The sequence below is a fragment of the Anabrus simplex genome, chromosome 10 (assembly GCF_040414725.1).
Source record: "Anabrus simplex isolate iqAnaSimp1 chromosome 10, ASM4041472v1, whole genome shotgun sequence".
Taxonomy (NCBI): domain Eukaryota; kingdom Metazoa; phylum Arthropoda; class Insecta; order Orthoptera; family Tettigoniidae; genus Anabrus; species Anabrus simplex.
The window spans coordinates 55,031,045-55,054,927 of NC_090274.1; the positions used below are offsets into that span (position 1 = coordinate 55,031,045).

The following is a 23,883-nucleotide window of genomic DNA, read 5'->3' on the forward strand; positions in this document are numbered from 1 at the left end:
GAATGTTAACTGCTGCACTATACAATAAAATATGCATATTATATTTTAAGCCCGTTAAAACATGGGTCGAGCAGGTCAGAAGATTATGAAGTACTACATAAATCTCTGTCACTGGAAGAATATATATGCAAACACAATATTACTTGCATGTTCTTGTCACGAGGGAACCTGAAGAACGACCGCGCATTTTTCTCTACTTCGTAATTACTGCAGCCAAACACAGCACATACCTTTCCCCTCATGTTGAGAGGAGATATCAAGGAATGACACACGCTACTATTTAATTATGTCAACTCACTGAAAACGCATAAATAACACCAAAAACTTCACACAAAATACACGTGCTCTTATGACAGAATCAGTACCGTTCAGGTCTATCCGCTAGTGAGATCCCTCGATATCTCGCTCAGTGTCGTGTATTGTATTTGTTGTAACGCCGGGCGTGAAAGCCTCAATTTTTACATAAACTCATTATACTTTAGTGATTTTCTAGGGATATTTGAGCTAGTATTTAGGGACTTTCAAATATGATAAGTTGGCGAGTGTGGTTCAACTATTTGTTTGTTTTTTGGATTGTGTTTTGTTTCCTGATGTGTGTTAGCTCCGTATGTATCTAATCAAATACAGTTGTATCTAATCTAATGCAATGAATCCTTTTGGTCGTATTTGGGATATAAGTCTTAAGAAGCTACTTTTGACTCGAACGTGTGATACTTTGCGTCACGTTACAGGTATAAGATATTCTCAAAAGACAGAGCCTTACGATCCCGCAGAGGTTAGTGTTGATGATGCCGATGTTGAATATTATGAGGACGATTTTGAGGTTGATGAAGAAGCTGTTGAAGAGAAACGGAATAAATCTCGCTTGAATGTTGAACACAGAAACATATTGTATGATTGTGTACCTTACCCTGAGCCAGTGGCCTGGTTCCATCACACTGTCAAGTACAAACAAAAGATGTATGGACTGTATGGTGAAGCAAGTGGTGTTAACCCTGGTATCATGTGGCCGACTCGTGAACAGCTGGCGGATATTCGTGAATATGAGTCTGTGGCCTATCCAGATACCCTACAAGAAATGATTAGCAAGTCTGTACAAGCAAAGCTGGAAAAGGAACAGATAATCAAAAACAGGTATTTAAGTTTATAACCTTAAATATATCAACCTTGAAAGCATTCATTATGTATTAAAACTATATTCCGCGCACCTCAACATTAGTTTACCTTTCAGGCCACTGTTGAGTATCTGCGGTTTTTTTGGTTAGAAATACACATTGCACTGCACAAGGATTATTTCATAATATTGTAACGAGTTGGCGGGGTAGTATGATCAATTAACACTAGACAGGTAGCTTCAATACTAAGATTTATTAGCTACGCACTAAACTACACAAGACTACACACAACTTTTGCTCATAACACAAACTTACACAGTTCGCGCGCTCTCTCTCTCTTCGTTTCTCACTTGTTCTCACACTACACAGTTTTACACTCACACACAAGGTCCCGCGTCGCACAGCTACACGTTCTCTCCTTCGCCGACAATCTGCACTGTAGCACACTAGTCCAATAATCACGGCAGTTCACATACTTCACTACACTGACAGTCGCTCACGACTGAACCACACCAACTTCTAACTCAGTCTAACTCTCACTCCCCCCAGGCCGGTCGTTCCTCTCTTATATACCTGCGCTGGCTCTTCTAGAATCGTCCGGATGCTGGATGGATCCAGGAACATCGCGAGATGGAACACTCCAGATTAATCGTGGAGTCATTTCCATACTCCTCTGCTACAGGACCGCGAGCGGAAGCGAGTGGGGCTTGGCTAGCCTTAAGCGCTTCTAGTGATTGGTGCAGTTGAAGCATAAGGGGTGGGTCTATATGGTGCCGGGCCGGGCCCATTGCCAGTTGACATGGCGGACACTATGACCATTACAATATGTTTGTTTTGGTAGAAATTCAGTTAGAGTTGCATTACTTTCATAGCATGATAAGGATGTAATATGTTGGAAATCTTAAGTGGAATACCTTGTAGAGGAGAGATGTATTCACTGCGACAGTTCACAACCCTCCGCCGACCCCCAGAAGTAATTTTGCCTTTATAACCTAATACAATTTATCATTCACCATAGTCCATCGCCTAACTATGTACCAGCATTTCCACTGGATGAGACAATTGGATATGACATCACTCCCAGCAATGATGTAAAATGAATGCCGTTACCAACCCGCCCACAAGAAATACACAACCGCACAATAAAACACAAGTGAATGCAATCTGTAAAGAAAAAACTCTATTTAATTCACCTTAATGTAGGGGAGGGTACAGCATGCCTGCAGCTTTAAAAAACTCTTGCACCTTCGTGTCAGCAGGAAACTTCGTCTTAAACAGGAACTCTGCCAAGTAGCCGACCAATGGCCTAACCAGTTCAGACCAATGGCTTTCTCACTAACCTACCCTAAACAATCCAGACTGATGGAGGTGTCACATGGGATACTAGAAGCCTAGGGCCGCTTCGCGGCTTCTAACCTGGGGACTTACGCCCCCAGACCCCCTTTGCTTCATCCAGACTAATGGTCTAACCAATCCAGACCAATGGCTTTGTCACTAACCTACCCTAACCAATCCAGACCAGTTGAGGTGTCACGCGGAATACTAGAGGCCTAGGGCCACTTCACCGCTTCTAACCGGGGGGCTTATTCCCCCAGATCCCCTTTCCTTGATCCAGACCAATGGTCTAACCTATCCAGACCAATGGAGGTGTCACGTGGGTACCCCCTGTGGGTGGGGGCGGTAGAATAACACCCACGGTATCCCCTGCCCGTCATAAGAGGCGACTAAAAGGGGCCCCAGGGGCTCTGAACTTTGGAGAGTGGGTTGGCAACCATGGGGCCCTTAGCTGAGTCCTGGCATTTCTTCCACTTACTTGTGCCAGGCTCCTCACTTTCATCTATCCTGTCAGACCCCTCTTGGTCAACTCTTATTCTTTTCCGACCCCGACAGTATTAGGTTTGCGAGGGCTAGGGAGTCTTTCATGTTCACGCCCTTCGTCGCCCTTGTCTTTCTTTGACTGATATTTTCATTTTTCGAAGTGTCGGATCCCTTCCATTTTTCCCTCTGATTAGTGTTAGAGGATGGTTGCCTAGTTGTACTTCCTCTTAAAACAATAATCACCACCACCACCTGTCACGCGGGATACTAGAGGTCTAGGGCTACTTCGCGGGTTCTAACCTTTGCTTGATCCAGACCAATGGCTTTGTCATGAGATTCATAAATTCAAAAGTAGTGCCGCTGCACTAGGACTAGTTCTTTATATGAACAGTTGGCAGCTCTGTCCACCGCACAATCAAGCCCTTCGTGAGACGCAAGCGAGAAAGAAACAAATAGTGCAGTCGCGCCTAGATGCGTGCGCTGGAAAATGTAAGTTGTTCTGAATTTTTGCCTTCGTTTCAGTGCTGCTATTCTTACCTGTAAATGATTCCGGAGGAGAGATATGTTCATTACACTTGCCAGAGTCCAACCCACCCGCCCCTAGAAGTGTATTTACTTTTGTAATCTAAAGTAGTGGTCCAGGCGCCATTATCCATTGCTTCTGCCAAGCATCAAGGGCATTGGCCGATTTTACCAACCACTGCAAAAGAAAAAAGACTAAAGAAGCCCGCAAAATTTGTAAGTGTCATGGCGTTGGACGGTAACCTTACATAATTCCCCCTTTAATCTCGGGGCTTAAGGCAAGAAGTAAAGGTCCTTTATATCTTTAGGCCTAATGTATTTTTGCACATCCAGACCAATCTCTGTCATGAAAACACACTCCCTACGAGAGACTCTTTTCTATTGCTGCAGCGCATACTGTCCACACGGCAAGAAAAAAGGTAATTTAGTAGTTGTAACCTAACTTTGTACATCCAGGCCAATCTCTGGTAGAATCCTAGTGTACTCACTCTAGCTTATAACATACTTCTTCACAAAGAATTATATATGAATTATACCTTAAAATCCTTGTAGAGGAGAAATGTGTTCATTACCAATGCCAGGGACCCACCCAGCCTGCCCAAAAAGGTACATTTACTTCTATAACCTAATAAAAGATTTCACGCACCATATACCATTAGTCGGCTAGCTAAGAGCACAGCCATTGGCCGATGACATCATTTCCAGAATTCCTAACTCGCTGCTTCCATTACCAACCCATGCAAAATAAAAAAAGAAATGGGCTCGGAAAAAAAAATTAAAAGGAAAAAAGCTGTAATCTGTCTTTTGGGGCCACACATCCTTTGAGAGGTTCTTAACTATTGCTGCGGCGCACACTGCCCGCACGGCAAAAAAAAAAAAAAAAAAAAAAGAGTAATTTTGTAGGTGTAACCTATCTCTGCAGATCGAGGCCAAGCTCTGTCATGAGAAACAGTGACCCTCATTGGGGGCCACACTCCCTTCGCATACTGTCCACATGGCAAGAAAAAAAATAGCATAGCCATATCAAACCAGCAACTAACAGTTGGCAGTAGTGCTGTTCTACTCACCTCTACTTACCTTGGCACTACTAGTGGAAACCTAAGTATTAAACAAAGAACAGTTACTTTGCGTGCGCCACATAGTGTTGACCCGTGTTACTAAATTTGCGGAGTGCACTATGTAGCTTTGCCTTTTTTTTGGGTGGGAGGAACACAGTGCATGAATAATTAAACACATTGTTCAGAAGTAACTCTTATTGCTAGAGCACTTATATTTCCACTTGCTGGCATCTTCTAAACACTCCCCTGTGATTTCTTTTTTTTGACGAGGGTTGAATTCCGTCTTCATCATAACCGTCAAGTTTTCCGTGGTTTCCCATTTTCACACCAGGCAAATGCTGGGGCTGTACCTTAATTAAGGCCACGGCCGCTTCCTTCCCACTCCTAGCCCTTTCCTATCCCATCGTCGCCATAAGACCTATCTGTGTCAGTGCGACGTAAAACAACTAGCAAAAAAAAATAAAAAAAAAAAATAACCGTCAAATCCTGTAACTTCTGTCTCGAGCATAGGGTATCAGTTAATAATCACCATTGAATTCTGTTGTGTGCTGTTGCCCTGATCTGCTGGAGAAAAATTTTACTTTGCGCTTCTCAACAGTAATACCAGCAGGCACCACTTGAAGCACAGGTATCTAGGCACCGTATTTGTGTCTTTTGTGTATTTCTTTTGGACGAAACCATTGGGCTGGGGAGTAAGCAAAAGGGCATAGGCTTGTAGCATTATGTAGGGCAACAGCAGTGCATTGAATGTTTATATGTTCAATAATAGGAAGAAGGTAAAATAATTAAATATGTCGGTTAATGACAAAGCCAAGGTCTGGATTGGTTAGGTCCGGCTTGTGACAAAACCATTGGTCTGGGTGATTGAGGCCCCCAGGTTTGGCCTCTAGCATTCCCTACAGCGACAACAGTGTGGAACGCCAATGCCATGCAGTGCTGTGGGAAGCATTGGGTGTGCATGCCATGCCCTATAGAACGGTGGCGAGGTGGGTGGAGACGTTCAAACGATACCGCGACAGTTCACACAGCAGCCATCGTTCAGCGTCGCTTACAACAGTGGGGATGAGAGGTTCTTCCGCACCCATCTTATTCGCCTGATCTGAGCCCATGCGACTATGATCTAATCCCCAAAGTCAAGAAGCCATTACGTGGACAACGGTTTGCTAACAAAGAGGACACCGTAACAGCATTTCGGAGAGCATGTCACATGTTAGCGATACACATTGCAGCGAATGGTATTCAGCGCCTCCCCCACTGCTGGCAACGCACAATGGAAACCTTGGGTGATTATATTTTGAAGGTCTGTAACCAGTGGAGACCTGTCCTTTGTATGTAGTCTTGTGTATCTGCTGTGTATACCATAATAAAACAATGTTTACCAATGGCCTGTGTTCTGTCACTTTCCTACGAGAATCTCCTGCAGTCAGAATTTGTCTTCAGGCACTATGCATAAGTACATGCCCTAAATTTCCAAATGCATATCTTAGATTTTCTGTGTTGTCTCCTGTTCACGAGGAAAAAAATAGTTGCCATGACTTATGACTCGACCTTCGTACTTAAAAAAAGAATGATCTCTTATTTAGGACTAGTTTCAGCCCTTTTCATTGGGCCATCTTCATCTTTATACATAAACTTAAAATACAAATTAGCACACATTCAAAAATTTACTACCTCCTTTTATTTTTCCTACTTGTTTAACGTTGCACTAACACAATAAATGTTTGGCAACGGAGGGATGGAAAGTGGATAGGTGGGAAGGTAGCAGCTGTGACCTGAAGGGACAGCTAAGTCCTTGCTAGGACAGAATTTTCCTATCAACTACTTAAGCTTAATAACATTACAGAATGAAGTTTAAATGATGCAAATCTTATCTGGAACTGCTTTTACAGGAGAGATGTGTTAATAGTTAGGGACCCACCAGCCCACCCCTAGAAGTATGTTTACTTTTAAAACCTAATGAAATGTTGCATACACCATTGTCCATTACTTCAGCAGCTATTAGCACTGTAAAATGATGTAATTCACACAAATCAACACACACAAATTCCGTTACCAACCTGTGCGGTAGTCAATAGATGCACACATATGTAAATAAAATGTTTAAAGAAAACAGTGTGGAATATATTTTCCTTTGAAATGTACCTTAATGAACCCTTGCATCTGACGGAAATGTTGACAGTGAAAATTGAAAAGATTGCTCCTTCTAATCAACACAAATATATTTAAAAGAATTATCTTTTATTCGGGACTATTTTTGGTCCCTTTTATTGAATCAGCTTTATAGATAAACTTAAAGTACAAATTAGCACACATTCAGAAACATTAAAAAAATGTAGAATAAAAGGGTACATCATATTTAATAAACACTGAATTTCAGTATGTAGACCGTTGAATTTTGTAATGGTTTATATGAATCTAGAAGTCCTTTATCAGTACTGATATGACTGTAAGAAAACCAGGCGAGTTGGCCGTGCGGTTAGGGGTGCGAAATTGTGAGCTTGCATCCGGGAGATGGTGAGTTTGAACCCCACTGTAGGTAGCCCTGAGGATGCTTTTCCTTGGTTTACCATTTTTACACCAGACAAAGGCTGGGGCTGTACCTTAATTAAGGCCACGGCCGCTTCCTTCCTACTCCTAGGCCTTTCATATTCCATCATAGCCATCAGACCTATCTGTGTTGGTGCGACGTAAAGCCAATTGTAAGAAGGAAAAAAGGTGATAAGAATGTGTATGCCATTTGCCATCAGCGCACTGGGCAGAAAGCAACAGAGTTAGGAGAGAGTGAGAGGGAAAATGGTGTGATATCACTGTTGTTATAACGACAAGTACCCATTATCATCACATTAAGATATCTGATTTTATATCTGCATATGCACAGAGATGTTTGGAAGATTTAAAAATATTTATTTGCTAATATTATATTGCAAATACACAGTAAATACAAGATATTTAACAGCTACTTATATTAACCCACGGTGTAGGGTTAGCATGCTTGCCTCTTACCCGGAGGCCCTGGATTTTATTCCTGGCAACGTCAGGTATTTTTACCTATATCTGAGAGCTGGTCAAGTCCACTCAGCCTACGCAATTACAACTTAGAGCTATCTGACGGTGAGATAGTGATCCCGGTCTAAAGAGCCAAAAATAACGACTTGAGGGGATTCATCGTGCTGACCACATGACACCTCGTAATCTGTAGGCCTTCGGGCTGAACAGCAGTCGCTTGGTAGGCCATGGCCCTTCTGAGCTGTTGTGCCATGGGGGAGCTTGGGGGAATGTTAACCGAAGCATGTTTGTGTTTGTTCATTGAGTACCCAGCCAGAAGGCTGGTTGGATCCTCAACAGATCCATCATCATTTGTCATACATTGCCTAGGCATCACTGAAGAGTCATTGCTTTCCTCCCATATAAACCATTAGTAACTGTTAATTTTAAACTGTTGTTCCTTAGTCAGATAATTATAGGACAATATGTAGTAATAAATTTGAGATGAAACAAGAAATATAATATGTTGTAAAAATCTAATCTCTAATAATGACAATTATTTACAGGGAAGAAGAAATCTTGAAGAAAATGGAAAAATTGGAACAGTGGAAACGTGAAGTAAATGACAGAATAAGGAAGAAGGAAGCAGAGGCTCGAGCAGCTAAGGTAAAAGTCTAATTTTTCCAAAACATTGTCACATTTAAATGATACTGCTGCAAGAAAATTAGAGGGACTTGATTTTCAGCAATTGTAACATTTAACTAACTATTGTTTAAGATAAAAATGTTGTTAAATCTTGTTCTGACATGTTTTACAAAGGGAGGTGGTCTGTAAAATTAACCGTCATAGCTATTCCCTCAGTGAAATAGTAAAATGTACAATGAGTGTCTCTCATCGGTTGGCCTGCAGGTGTTGTAACCAAGGTTGAAGTTTACAAAACACAACTTTTATTGCTTCACTTTATGATATTTACATAAATAACAGAAATTTATTTTGAAGCAAAAAGGAATATTGAATCTTGAGAAAAGTCTGTCTTTATACAATATGTACAGGTTTACAGTCTTTATATACACTCCTATCTTGAAAAGATAGTCTTTGTGAATTGACACGTTGATAGTCGAAAACTATCTGGCACACTAACATGAATGTCTTTGAGAGTCCTTGTTTGTTGAAGTGCCTGAATTCCTAAAAAGCAAGTTCAATTGATTGAAGAAATTCCACCTAGCGAAACTAAGGGAGCTTGCGTAAATTAGGGAATGAAAATGGCTTGTGAAAGAATGACGGTACATAGGCAGCGGAAACAGGTTAGGGAGCGGTGACCAGAGGTGAAACCTCGTACTGCCAGAAATTCAGTCCACCTGGTCGAAGCACATTTTCAAGAGGAGTAGCCTCCGTGCTCGACGTAGGGTGTATTCTGGAGCTGGACACCGGGCAAGTGGGCAAGTGAGCAGGCAGGGAGCTCCTATTTATAGTACACTCGATGGTCAGGCACGCGCACTGAGGGCTGCGCGTCGAAGCTAGCAGAATGATACACAGGCGCGCGTGCAGCTGGCTGGCGGGGCGAGAAAGGGAGCGCCGGACATACAACACCCTCCCCTCCTAAATACGCCGGTACGGCGTGAAACGGCGGCGGCGCTGGCGGCGACTGCGATGCTGGGGCGGAGCTGCTGGTGTCTCTGTTGTATTGTCCGGAGCTGGAACTGGGCGGAGTGGCGCTGTCTCGTCCTGAAAGGAACCCATTGTTATTAAATGATCTAAAGCTCGTGCAGCAATAGATTTATCTGGTTTAGCAATAGCATCAATAGCTGGACAGGGGCGGTAGCGCAGACGTATCTGATCTTGATGGCGGCAGATACGTTTCTCTGTAGTCTGTATCTCGTATAGACGATGACCCAAAGATCTGCAGATGACTCCAGGTATCCAGAGTGGGTTGGATTTGAATGTCCTGGTGTAGACCTTGTCGTTGAGGGAGAACTTCGTTGGTGAGGTCTTATGCTGGGTCGGAAGAGGCTGTAACAGAGAAAGTAAAGTTCTGTGAGGTCGTCCGTGGAGCTTCTGTGCAGGAGTGATATTATCAGCGCCGGGTAGAGTTCTGTAGTTGTTTAAGAGTTGGAGCAAGGCTTGGTCTTTAGTTAAGCCTGAAGAGACAGCTTTCTTCATACTTCTTTTAAATGTTTGAACGAAGCGTTCAGCTTCACCATTAGATTGAGGGTGAAAAGGTGGTGCTAGGATATGACGAATGCCATTATGTGTACAAAAGTTCTGAAAAGCAGTAGCTGTAAATTGAGGTCCGTTGTCTGAAATGAGTACTTGCGGTAAACCTTCTGTAGTAAAGATTTTCTGGAGAGCACGAATGGTAGCTTCTGTTGTAGTAGTCGAATGCATATCCACTACATATGGAAAGTTTGACAGTGAATCGATGACTATTAACCACATGGAATTGAGGAAAGGACCTGCGAAATCGATGTGAACTCGTTCCCATGGAGTAGTAGCAGGAGGCCATGAAGCAAGATCAGAAGACGGGGCGTTCTGATTCGTTTGACATTGCTCACAATGACGTATTAGCTTTTCGATGGCGGCATCAATACCGGGCCAGTAGCAGTGTCGACGGGCGAGTTGCTTTGTTCTGGAGATACCCCAATGGCTTTGGTGTAATAATCCGAGAACTTGTTTCTGTAGGCTAAGTGGGATAACCACTCGGAAGATGGTGCCTGCTTCTAGTAATACAACTCCGGCACGAGTCGTGAGACGATGCTGCATACGATGATAGGGTGCCAGGTGGGCAGGAAGGGTGTTCTGAAGAGGCCAACCGTTGCGGATGTAAGTACGTACAGTAGCAAGTGTACTGTCCTTATCCGTAGCTTTAGCTATGCAGGTAGCATCAATAGGAAAACTGGATACAGTATCTTCAAGTTCTATGTCCAACTGAAGACATTCAGATTCTTGAGAATCGAAGGCAGTATCAGGACCAACGGGTAAGCGGGAGAGGGCATCAGCATTACAATGCTGGGATGTGGCTCGATATACAATCTGATAGGAATAATCAGAAAGGAACATGGACCATCTTTGAAGCTTTCTGAGGGAATTCTCTGGGATCTTATTACCAGGATGGAATAAGTGTACGAGAGGCTTATGATCGGTAATGATCAGGAAATGGTTGCCATAGAGATATTCATTGAAACGGCGAATACCAAAGATGATGGCTAAAGCTTCTTTCTCTATCTGTGAGTATCGACGTTGATGGTCATTAAGTGTTTTCGAAGCGAAGGCGATGGGGCGTTCTTGTCCATAACGATCCTTCTGGGAGAGAACGGCACCGACACCGTAGTCTGAAGCGTCAGTAGCTAGCGTGATGATCTTGTCGGGCTGAAAATGAGTGAGTTGTATAGCTTGAATTAAGGCGTTGTTGATTGTTTTCCATGCCTGTTGGCATTGCGGAGTCCACTGAAATTTAACACCTTTTTTACGTAGAGCGTTTAATGGAGCTGCCACTGTAGCGAAGCGTGGAATGAACTTATTATAATAGTTCGCTTTGCCTATGAAGGACTGAAGCTGCTTGAGGTTCTGAGGTGCTGGCATGTTTACTATCGCTGAGACATTCTGTGTACTAGGACGAATTCCATTCTTATCAAGTATATGTCCTAGGTAGTGAACTTGAGGCTGAAAGAAGGTACATTTAGCGAGATTCGCTCGTAGGCCATTGTCTTTCAATTTCTGGAGAAGGAGGCGTAGATTGGTTAGATGTTCCTGATGATCCTTTCCAGTAACAATAATATCATCCAGGTAGTTAGCACAACCGGGAATGGAGGCGGTGAGTTGAGCCAAATAGCGCTGAAAAATAGCCGCTGAGGATGAAACACCGAATGGGAGCCGCTGGAGCTGGAGCAGTCCGAGAGGAGTGTTGAGTGTGAGAAATTTCTTAGATTCTTCGTCTAAAAGTAGCTGGAGATATGCTTCTTTAAGATCAACTCGAGAGAAGAATTGTCCACCAGAGAGACGACGGAATAAGTCTTCTGGACGTGGAATAGGAAAGATATCTGTGTCGAGTTGTGCGTTGACTGTAGATCGAAAATCGCCACAAAGTCGAACATTACCATCAGGTTTCTTGATCACCACAAGTGGAGTAGCCCATTGACTAGAAGTAACTGGTACAACAATTCCAGTTTGTATCCATCTTTCTAATTCTTTCGTGACCTGGTCTTGAAGTGCTAGGGGTACTGGACGAGCTTTGAAGAAGCGAGGCTTAGCTCCGGATTTCAGCTGTATGTGAGCTGTATAGTCTTTGGCTGTTCCGAGCTGAGAGTCGAAGACTTCAGGAAACTGCGCTAGGAGAGCGGTAACGTCAGAAGTAGGATGCAATGTAGATACGACGTTAATGTTGTCATGTATCTGGAAACCAAATAAGTTAAATAGATCCATGCCCATAATGTTTGATGCAGTGTAGTTGTTAACTACGAGAAGAGGAATGGCCTTCTGAATTCCTTTATAACTAGCCTGAAGCTTGATTTGACCTTTGATGTCAATTTTCTTCTTGTTAAATGTCACGAGCTGGATGTCAGCTGGAGAGCATGAAGGTGAACCTAAGTCGTGGTAGGTAGTCAGGTTAATAATAGAGACAGGTGATCCAGTATCTAATTGAAAATCGACAGATCGATCAGAGAATGAGAGAGGAATGATGATTTTGTGAGACTCCTTTGTGGGAAGAATAAGATTGATCTGATCAACTTCCATGTCTTGGCGGGGCTGTATATGCTTCCGGCGTGCTGCAGTAGTCTTAGCAGGGCGGAGCGAACTTTGACAGACAGTCTGAATGTGTCCAAGTTTATTACATCGTTCACAAGTAGCTTTGAAAAAACGACAGTCACGACGTTCATGATGCTTGAAACAACCTCGGCAGGAAGGCAGGAGTTTCGAGGTGCTTTTAGAAGTGGGCTTCCGTGTAGCATTACGAGAGGGAACCTGGCGAGAATGCTTGGTGGAGAGCGCCTTATCCGTACGGTTCACTGTAGCAGAGGACTTGCGGGCCTGAGGCGAGACTTGTGCAACTTCGTGTGGAGAAGCTATGGCTGCGGCAGTCTTGGTAGTAAGCTCATAAACCGTAGCAATACGCTGGACGTCTTCTAAAGAAGGGTTACTCTGCTTGACAGCGTCAAAACGTATTTTGTCTTCAGGAGTATGTAAAATTATCATGTCCCGAATGAGAGAATCAGCGTAGGATGAACCACAACCGTCCTTGGAGCAGATGAACTGGCAGGGTTTAGCTAGACCACGCAATTCAGTTATCCATTCAGTATGTGTCTGATGGGGTTGCTTTCTGCTCTGAAAAAATTTATAGCGAGCAGCCACTATGTGAGGAGCTTTGGCATAGTGTTCCGTGAGACGGGCTAAGAGCTGCGTGAAGGGTACCTCAGATAAGTGTTCTTCTGGACTTAATTTACGTAGTAATTCACACGTAGCATTGCCAACCGAACTAAGAAATAGTGCACGGCGGCGTTGATCATCTGTGACAGAATGGCAGATGAAATGCTGTTGCAAGCGGGCTAAATAAACTGACCATTCTTCCTTAGCCGGGTCAAAAGCAGAGAACGGAGGAATAGCTGATGGCTGTGTAGAGACAGAAATAGCTTGAATAGCCTGAATTAATGCTGCCTGTTGTTGTTGCATAAACTGTTGTTGTTGCTGCTGTAAGGCTTGGAAGACCGTAGCGAGTTGTTCCGCAGTAGCCATTGCGAGATGCGTGCAAGAAAGAGTAAGGTAAGCTGTGTGTCAGAACTGGTTGGAGTGTCGTTGTTGCTGTGTAGCACGTCACCGTAGAGTTGACAACTGGGCCCGTTGAATTGTAGTGTTGGTTTCGTGTGTACCTCGTCACTATAGAGTTGGCAACTGGGACCGAAGAATTGTAGTTTGGTGCTTTTTACCTCGTCGCTATAGAGTTGGCGACTGGGGCCGATGAATTGGAGTGTCGCCTTTTTACCTCGTCGCCATAGAGTTGTGTTGTAACCAAGGTTGAAGTTTACAAAACACAACTTTTATTGCTTCACTTTATGATATTTACATAAATAACAGAAATTTATTTTGAAGCAAAAAGGAATATTGAATCTTGAGAAAAGTCTGTCTTTATACAATATGTACAGGTTTACAGTCTTTATATACACTCCTATCTTGAAAAGATAGTCTTTGTGAATTGACACGTTGATAGTCGAAAACTATCTGGCACACTAACATGAATGTCTTTGAGAGTCCTTGTTTGTTGAAGTGCCTGAATTCCTAAAAAGCAAGTTCAATTGATTGAAGAAATTCCACCTAGCGAAACTAAGGGAGCTTGCGTAAATTAGGGAATGAAAATGGCTTGTGAAAGAATGACGGTACATAGGCAGCGGAAACAGGTTAGGGAGCGGTGACCAGAGGTGAAACCTCGTACTGCCAGAAATTCAGTCCACCTGGTCGAAGCACATTTTCAAGAGGAGTAGCCTCCGTGCTCGACGTAGGGTGTATTCTGGAGCTGGACACCGGGCAAGTGGGCAAGTGAGCAGGCAGGGAGCTCCTATTTATAGTACACTCGATGGTCAGGCACGCGCACTGAGGGCTGCGCGTCGAAGCTAGCAGAATGATACACAGGCGCGCGTGCAGCTGGCTGGCGGGGCGAGAAAGGGAGCGCCGGACATACAACAGCAGGCATGCCCAACTTATCTGTCTCCTGGTGACTCATCACTCCCCACTCTGCAGCGTAGCAACAAGGACATCACTTCGCTCACTTTATCCATGAATGACATGAGATAACAATTAAAATTAAGAAAATCAGTAATAAATTCGTAAGCTTGTACCTTATGATGCTCCCCTCCTGCATCCATACATTTCTGGCATCGTCTTAGGAAACTCCAATTCAATTTTAACATTTTTGTCACCTGCTGTGCAAAGCCCTACAAGCTTCTTGTCCAAGTCATCTTAGGGATCTTTTTGTGATTTAATTTACTTTTACCTTGTTAAGTACACTTTTTTAACACTTCGCTTCTTATTGAGTAAAGAACCAGTTCCTCTCAATTTGTTTACGAGTTTCCACAGGGTCTCTCTGTGTGGAGGGCATACATCTGAAAATGTGTTACAAATCACCTAACGACTTCCCTGCAAGACTCTGTTTTCACATAATTATCGTACATAAATACCCTTTCCTCTACTGTGTACACATGTGGAAGCATTATGAGAATTATACACGGAAGTAACACTTCACAACTGGAGAACAGTTGGAGCAACAGATCACATTCTAAGCACGAACCTGAACTGCGAAGTGCAGGCATTTCTGTGCTGTCGCTGCGCTGTGTAACGGGAAGTGATGAGTTACGAGAGGTGGGTGTGCCTGCTGGCCAGCCGATGAGATGAAGTCACTATATTATCTTCTATTGACTACTAAAGTGGGTGATCAGTGAGGTACGTTGTTTAAAACTGATATCTAGTGTCAAGAGGTGGCAAGCTTGTTTACATTCGTTCAGTCAAAATGAGCTTCTTATGGAGGTGGAAACTGTTTGTACAGTCACACTGTTCCAGGAAGGCAGTACTATTCATGCAGTGGCTGCAGGTCTTAATGTGGCTAAATCTTTTTCTGGTAGGGCCTGGAAATGATTCAGGAAAACAGAATTATCCACTAGGAGACCAGGCTAGGATAGAAAGGAGAAAATTTTGGGCGAAGAGGACCAACAAAATGATCTGAGGGCGGTAACTGATGCAAATGTCACTGACCAGACAGTTTGATACAGACTTACAGTAGATTAGCAGGCTTAAAGTCACAAAAGCCTCGTAAAGGCCTGTGATTAACATTTCAACTGAGATTTGCGCAGAAAATTGGCAGCTCTGACAGTGGCACAGTGTGCACTTCGTAGATGACTTACGCTTTCGCCTAACTCAAAGATTTAAATTTTTTTTAAAACTGGATGCTAAATCAGCATTTTGTAATATTTAAAGGACCTGACAAAGCTTTAACTTTAGTCAAAAATTGTATAGAAGTAATAAGTCATAATATGTTGCATATAATATGCTACCAATTTTAATCTTAAGTTTTAAGGACTACACCAAAAATATTTTAATAGTAATGTAAGAATATGGTCAATTTTTATATAATATTCATGTTGTATGATTATGTTAATATTGTACTTAATCCTTGTCACAAAGTTTCCTATGGCTGATGATGGCATACAAATAATGCCGAAACCGGTCCCAATTTTTTGAAAGGTAATAAATTTGTGATGTGTTAATGACGTCACATTGTATTTGTATTGAAAAGGTAGACATAATTATCCTCAATTTATAGTGTAACTCAAAATGGTTGACGTCTGTGGATGTATCATTGCCATGACGAATGGTATACAGGTGCAGCAGTCTGAGAAGTGGGCGGGTTTGGCTCTGGGTCCACCGATGGCCGAACGGACCTTGTGGTGATTAGACATGGACTTACAGCTGCCAGGTACATAGAAGAAATTGTTCTCATTGCAGTAGGGATGGGGCCCTAGTTTTATGCTGCAACAAGACGGTACAAATAACTGCCGCCAGGGTTGCCCTGCTGGAACTCCAGATTCAAACTATGGATTGGCCTACTATATAAGTCTTAACATCATGTGCTCATGCTGGGCGTTCCGTCCCGCGGGCACCCAGCGCTGTAAGTGGGCAGGCAGGCAGGCAGGCAGGCAAGCAATGAGCGTATGCTATTCAGCTTCAGTGACGTGGCTACGTCACAGGCTGTGAAGGTTGGGCGAAGTTCTCCCAGTCACTCTCAAACACTGTGGCAATACAATACGCGAGTTTGAAATGGAGGTAGAAAATAATGAAAGAAAGAGGGCAAAAATCCACGATGAAGAAAGACAAAGTAAAAATAGGACAAAGGTATTGGGTGCAACTCCCTGAAGAGGAGAACGTATCTTCCATTATCGTTCCTTATTTGAAATATATGCCAGTGACTTCATGTGAACTGAAAGATCTTTTTCTATATATATAAGAACATCCTAATAGACAGAAGGCATTCGATGACTGCAGAAAATTTGAAAAAAGTTATTAATTGCACCCCAAATGAAAATTAGAGATTGAATAATGTCTACACTTTTAACCTTTTTCAGGTTTGTTTCCTTTTCTGTGTACAAGAATGCACCAAAAAATCTTAGATATTAAGTTACATATTTTTTAAGTATTACATATTTAACCCATTCCGCTCTGGGCCTGAATATCCCTAAGAAACGTTCTGGACTGGGCATTTCTAAGGATTTGAAAAAGATTATTATCTCTGTACCTATAGGAGATATTTGCATGATTCTTTTTTCTTTGTGCTTGTTTGAGCATCTAGTTTAAAATGCTGTTTGTTTCACGTCACCTATCACTGAAGATTTTAAAACTGTTTATATATTATACCAAATTTTGCGAATGAAAAAAGTCTGACGGATTATTAAGTAAGTACAGTTTCCTGAAATACTGTTATATTTTTCCTAGATTGATCATGTGAAATGCGCATTGCAATTACAAAACAACAATAAGAATGAAAATGATATAAAATAATAACTGTTCAATAATAGTAATAAGAACAACGAAAATGGGAGCTCTTATGAAATTTTATTTATATATATTTATGTGACGATACTGGCTCGGAGGATGATGTTAGCGAAGATGATACTGAAGGCATGTAATTGTAATTTTATTCACAAATGGAAATATTGTTATCCAAATAGGAATTCCAAACAACATTTTGCATTTCATTTTGATTGGAAAGCATTTTACAGTTTATCGTATGTTCTCGGGCTTTTCACAAGTGCGCGAATACGTAAGATAATCTACATATTAGTAAAGTTTTCTGTTTTTTGGATGCGAGGGATTACAAGTACATAAAATATAAAAAATATAACTTCTATCAAGCACTTGCTTGCCGCAAAACTCCATATTTTAGTGAACATTGAGTGGCAACACCTAGTAATGCACACTCATCATTTATATCGTAAATTCTCTGACATAGATAATACTGCCATCTGTTGAAATACTATCGTAACATGTAGAAACACGATGCAGTCGGCAGAATGTGTACATGGCCCGTTCTTGATTTTTAGCGAATTGTCAAACCTTACTACAGGCTATGCTCGCAGTTAGACCGGAAAGAGTTAACTACGTATGTTCTCAATTTTAGCTACATATTTATGTCATATTTTTATTCTACATATAATCCAGGCTCTAGTCATCACCTAATTTGCTTCATTTTTAATTGTCTGAAGATGGCCACTAGGAGGCTGAAGCTAGTCCCAACACTGATGTAATATTAATGTACTGCCGGGCTGAGTGGCTCAGACGGTTGAGGCGCTAGCCTTCTGACCCCAACTTGGCAGGTTCGATCCTGGCTCAGTCCAGTGGTATTTGAAGGTGCTCAAATACGTCAGCTTCGTGTCGGTAGATTTACTGGCACGTAAAAGAACTCCTGCGGAACTAAATTCCGGAACCTCGGCGTCCCCGAAAACCATAAAAGAGTAGTTAGTGGGACGTAAAGCAAATAACATTATTATAAAAAATATTATGTACTTGATATATTGTATTGAGAATATTGTCTATTTATTTCTTATAATTGCACTTCAGTATGGAACAAAAATGAAATTTATACCTTATAATAAGGGAAAAGAGTGTCATGGACAGCAAAACTCACAAATGAAGATGTTCTTCGACGAATAGATGAAAAAAAGATCATTTTTAGCAACAATAAGAAAGAGAAGAGACCAATTAATTGGCCATCTCTATAGGCACAATGATTTCATAGTTACTGTCATGGAAGGAATGATTCAAGGTAAAAGAGGGAGAGGAAGACCTAGACTGCAGTATGCAAGACAGATCAGAGATGACGTAGGAGCAGGCTGATATGTGGAAATGAAGAGATTAGCGGATTACAGAGAAGAGTGAAGAAGACGAATTGCTGCCAACCAATCTTAGGATTGAGAATTAAGAAGAAGAATAAGTGTCAAATCAAGTCGTATAGAAAGAGATTACAAGAAAAAGGATACACAATGGAACAAACACAATGACAGGTCAAGTCTCAGAAAGGAACAGAGTGACGCCAGTGTGGAAAGATGGAGGAATTGAAAGAAAACCTATAAGGATTAGGACATTCTCCACATCTTCAAACTCTGCCATCTTCAAATAGATTGTCTCTTTCCTCATCAGTTTCAGTTCTTCTGCATCTACTTCTTCCCAGCTGCTGACAAGCTCATTTCTATTTTCCAGCTTCATCAGGAGAGCAGGCATCAAGATTCAGTGAGAGGCCATCCAGACAAATCTTCATTTTTTATGAGAAGAGAGTCAATCTGTTTGAAGATGTGCAGAATTTCCTTATGTTTTTATGTTTTCATGTCTGTCTTTGTCTCCTTTTTTTCTCTCTCTCCCTTTTCCCATTCTGACCTGATGTTTTGTTTATTCTACTATGAGGCTCTTTACATTTTCTTATCAATGAAGGGTGTGGTACGTCTGTTTTAACAAACCTTTTGTCGGGCTGAGTGGCTCAGACGGTTAAGGTGCTTGCCTTTTAACCCCTACTTAGCACGTTCGATCCTGGCTCAGTCCGGTGGTATTTGCAGGTGCTCAAATACGACAGCCTCATGCCAGTAGATTTACTGGCACGTAAAAGAACTCCTGCGGGACTAAATTCGGGCACCTCGGCGTCTCCGAAGATCGTAAAAGTAGTTAGTGTGACGTAAAGCAAATAACATTATTATTATTAACAAACCTTTTCTTCTGTTGCAGGAAAAGAAGGACAGGCTAGTGGAAGAAGTACGGCAACACTTCGGCTACAAGGTAGATCCAAGAGATGAACGATTCAAGGAGTTGTTAGAGAAGAAAGAAAAAGAGGAGAAGAAGTTGGCGAAAGAGGCTAAACGTAAAGACAAGGAAGCCAAAGCATTAGCCAAATTGATGGAACTTGGTACTAAACCTACCTCTGCAACGACTCCGCAGGAATAAGTTAGTCTTCTTTTTGTACATAGTAATGAAATCCTTTTTAAAAGTTGACTGTGCTTTTTTATTTTATCGAACTCACCTGAATTTCATCCCTGTTCCAATTCCGCTCTCTCTGTACGATATTTGTGGATAACTTAAAGCACAACCCAAACTTCTGGGTGGTGCTTGCCTCACTTGGAAGAGTTCACAAACAGTGAATTATGGGATTGGCAGAAAGTTGGAAACACATTTTGACAGTTGTTACCTATGTCGTAGTCATGGAAAAGTAATCTTGATCAGTGGGCTCTGGTGAATCAGAGAGTTTTGAACCCAATCACTCATTTAATTGACATGTGTGGTAAAATAAATAGTTTTGTATCATTATAAAGTGTATTGACAAGGCTGACTCAAGTAAAACTATTTTAAATAGTTCTGTAATAGATTTAAATATATGATTCGTATCATAATGGTACATAAAGATTTTGAGGAAAGATTCGTGCTTTTCTTTTCATATTGTCTAGATAAGTCTGTGATCTCTTGGTCTATCACAAAATTGTGATGACTGAAGTGTTTTATTAATTTCTTTTAGAAGATTTCAGACATCTGTAGAATATATTAACTTGTTTTGTAGCAACCAAGGAATGCCTCTCCACAATCATACGTCTTCTGTTCTCCCCTGGTTTTCTTTGCATACAGATCTAATCATATTTTTTTAGATCTTGAGAAGACATATAACTCAGTTACTAGGTCAGTCATCTGGAAGAGTCTAGAAATGCTAGGAGTACCTGAATACCTCATTGGCAAGGTTCAAATGCTTTACACTAAATGCAGAAGTTGATTGGTGGTGGCTATTTGGGGAGGTTTGAGACAACATGAGGTGTTCAACAGGGGAGTTCTCCTTCACCTCTCTTATTTCTGACAGTCATTGGATATTATTCTGAACGACCTTGAGGAAGAACTTTGTAGGGATCTACATGCCTTGGTATTTGCTGATGATGTGGCTATCTAAGGCGAGACAGAAGAGGAGGTACAAGCAAGTAAGTGGGTAGATAAATTACTAATACAAGATGAAAGTAAGCAAATAAAATGAAATGGCGTATGGCTTTTAGTGCCGAGAGTGTCCGAGGACATGTTCGGCTCGCCAAATGCAGGTAGCCATGGAGCTGGACAGCAAATCAAAACCTGTTGCATTGAAACTAAGTAGAGATGACATTAGCTGTCACATTACACAAGAAGACCATGATCTCCAGCTTGTTCAAGAATTCCAATACCTAAGTAGCATAATAATCAGTAAATGAAGAGCAGAACAAAATTTAAATAACAGGGTGTCCAACAGCTCCAACTTCTAAAGCCTTGTTTGTCTGCTAATGTAGGACACCAAGGTACCAAAGAGAACCATGGAGCCACTCTGGAACTATACCTCATCCCCATCCTAATCTGATATCTTCATTACTCGGATGATCACACCATGTTTTCTACAAAGCACTTCTGAGAAAACCGGGCGAGTTGGCCGTGCGTGTAGAGGCGCGCGGCTGTGAGCTTGCATCCGGGAGATAGTAGGTTCGAATCCCACTATCGGCAGCCCTGAAAATGGTTTTCCATGGTTTCCCATTTTCACACCAGGCAAATGCTGGGGCTGTACCTTAATTAAGGCCACGGCCGCTTCCTTCCAATTCCTAGGCCTTTCCTATCCCATCGTCGCCATAAGACCTATCTGTGTCGGTGCGACGTAAAGCCCCTAGCAAAAGAAAAAAAAAAAACTTCTGAGAAATTCATTTTACAGGCCTGCAGTTTATTAATGTCTTTCTTTGTTAGTGTGCATATTTCCAAGCTATAGTGCCAGTTTCCTTCCTACTTACTTAATTCCTATTTTTCCTTTTGAGTAGTTTGATTCATAGTTCTAATGAATCTCATTTCTGTTGCCTGAATTCTACTGTAGTCATTGTTTAGTAGAGTACATGCCTCTAAACCATATGTGAGAATTGGTATGTAGTAGGTGTTATACATAGTCTTAAGAACTATGAATCAGACTACTTGAAACAACAAAATCAGGAATAAAGTACTGTATTGACTTGCATATCGGCCACACATTTTATGCCAATTTTCAGGTCCAAAAATAGGGAAATGGGCCGATGACCTTCGATGTTAGGCCCCTTAAAACAACAAGCAAAAATAGGGAAATGCGAAAAATGTTCAGACAAAACTTTAAAAAGACCTGAGGACATGTCGTAGCCATTGAAACTATTATTAAATTATTATTAGAAAAGCACACGAATGTGCATTACAAAGATTATTGACCGTTTTAGTCTTTGCTATAATCGCATAGAGATTTGTTGTTGTTTTTACATCTTATGATGTTATATATGTCACAGAATGATCACACAGCGAACACTCACATTTTTCATTTGGGTCGTGATAAGACATATTTTTACATATTTTCTGGTGGTACCTGTGCACTGCTAGTTTTATTATCACATGTCTTAGCTTCTGGTTGGCGTTCGTCCAATTTCGTTCCAACATGGCATCTGTGGTATAGAACTCTAGTGGAATTTCTTCTCTCTTCTTCTGCCTCTCCGCTAGGTGTGCTTTACATTCTTTGTGGATGGCAATGGTAGTTTTATCCTCAGTTCTTCAATAAGGAAGGGTTCCCGTGCTAGTTCGTATGTTAGGCGGGAACACGTGTATTTTGAGATGCCCATTATGGTCTTTAGGAATTTTGCCTTAACTCCTTCTATGGTGGCCAGGTCTCTCTTTGTTAGTCTTTCCCATATCAAGTGGATTCCATAAGTGAGTATTGGTAGGATCTTTGTGTCAAATAGGCGCATAGCAGTTTTTAGGGATAACTGCTGTAGATTGTTGATGTCGTACATGGCTTTCATGGCTGCAACTGCTTTGTCTTTTATGTGTAGTCTGAATGTTCCAGTAGTCTGCAAGGTTATTCCCAGGTATATGAATGAATTTACTATTTCCACTTTGCCGCCTTTGTATTCTACGTTGTCGTTTGCTGCATTTCGTCTGCCTTTCCGAAAGACCATCTGTTGAGTTTTTGTCCAGTTTATTTTCAGACTGTTATTTCCTGCCCATTCAGCCAGCGCTGAGAAGGCGTGTTGGAGCTCTTCCTTCTTTGTTGACCCTAGGACCATGTCATCTGCATATATGTAGATCACTGCATCCTCGTTAGGACGTTTCTGCAGGGGGCAGCAAAAAAGCATCTGTTAAGCAAGAAAATGCACTACTGAATATACAAATAAAAACTATCCAACTGGGATATGGAAAAACTAAATACAATTTTTTCCGACTTCAGGGCATTTTACGTCTTGTATCCATGGGTACAGTGTAAACTATATCTACCATTTCTAAAGATGAGAGGAAAGTATTAACCCTTCAAGCCAGTATTAGAATTTGGCCAAGTTTTACCCTACAGCAGTAATAAATGTGAGAAAAATATCACAATTGTTCATGCTGTCACAAACATTGCTATAACTTCTAAACCACTTGTGTGATATTATTTAAAATCAGACTTTTCATATCATGCAGATGTTGTATCTACATACAAAAAGATGGCATGCAGAGTAAAAAAAAAAACAAAAAAAAAACAAAAAAAAAAAAAAACCTAATTACCTTCTTGTTGGAATAAAATTTGAATCAACAGGTGTCCATGACCACTCGGGTGAGCATTCACTTATATAACTATCATTATATACATCATATGTAATTTCCTGTCGTGCAAAATCATCATCACTAACACTTTCATTATCACTTGGATTCATCATCGTCATCATTTCCCTTCATCCAGCTGTAGCCGGGTAGGGTAAAATATGGTACCTCTCCACTTTCTTCGGTAGGGGACGCCCTAACATTTTCCGAGGCACCATATCTGCTAATCCATATAGTCTATTGTCACTATGGGCTCGCCACACCCAAAGGCATTTTATACCTTCTGCCAGGTTCAAAATTAGGCTGCCCCTAATATGGAGTCAGGCGCCTTTCGTAGCCGCTCCTCTGGAGTACAGATGCTACAGGTTTGCCCCTTCCGCCATCTCTACCGAAGTCCACCTTCTCCACCATAGATGCCGTTGAGGTCTTCACTCGTAACCCTGAGCTGGGACCCATACCAGATGTTACATGCCGGGTCAGAGTGCTCTGAGACTCACGTAGGCAGGGGCACCACTCCCTGCGTAGGGCTGCCTCCGAAGAGGATCCCTACCTGCTACCTGTTATCGCTCGGATTATTCTCATCGATACTTTCACCTAATATGCGTTTGGGAGCTGCATGAGATAAATACAGACCATGTAGATGTTGATTCCCATAGGGAATCAGAAATAATTGTTCCGAATGAGTAAATTTATAATACCAATATAAATGGTCCGTTATTGGACATTATAAATTTTCCAGCGAACTCATTCCTGGTTGCCAGCGTTTCGCCCCCGTGTGCTAGGCTGGG

The 23,883-nt window shown here is 41.7% G+C and overlaps 1 protein-coding gene across 1 annotated transcript; it reads left to right on the forward strand.

Moving 5' to 3' along the window:
• The first annotated feature begins 594 nt into the window (after positions 1-594).
• On the forward strand, positions 595-19,510 carry CRIF (growth arrest and DNA damage-inducible proteins-interacting protein CRIF). The gene is made up of 3 exons (XM_067154198.2): positions 595-1,134; positions 8,065-8,164; positions 19,247-19,510. The coding sequence occupies exons 1-3, from the start codon at positions 647-649 to the stop codon at positions 19,460-19,462; spliced, it is 804 nt and encodes a 267-aa protein (XP_067010299.1). The 5' UTR covers positions 595-646; the 3' UTR covers positions 19,463-19,510.
• Positions 19,511-23,883: the final 4,373 nt, after the last annotated feature.

What these genes read in the sequence shown, in the direction of transcription:
- CRIF (XM_067154198.2), top strand. Translation starts at nt 647, where the DNA reads ATGAATCCTTTTGGTCGTATTTGGGATATAAGTCTTAAGAAGCTACTT. An exon ending in GAACAGATAATCAAAAACAG is followed by an intron (nt 1,135 to 8,064) that starts GTATTTAAGTTT and finishes AATTATTTACAG; the next exon opens with GGAAGAAGAAATCTTGAAGA. An exon ending in CAGAGGCTCGAGCAGCTAAG is followed by an intron (nt 8,165 to 19,246) that starts GTAAAAGTCTAA and finishes CTTCTGTTGCAG; the next exon opens with GAAAAGAAGGACAGGCTAGT.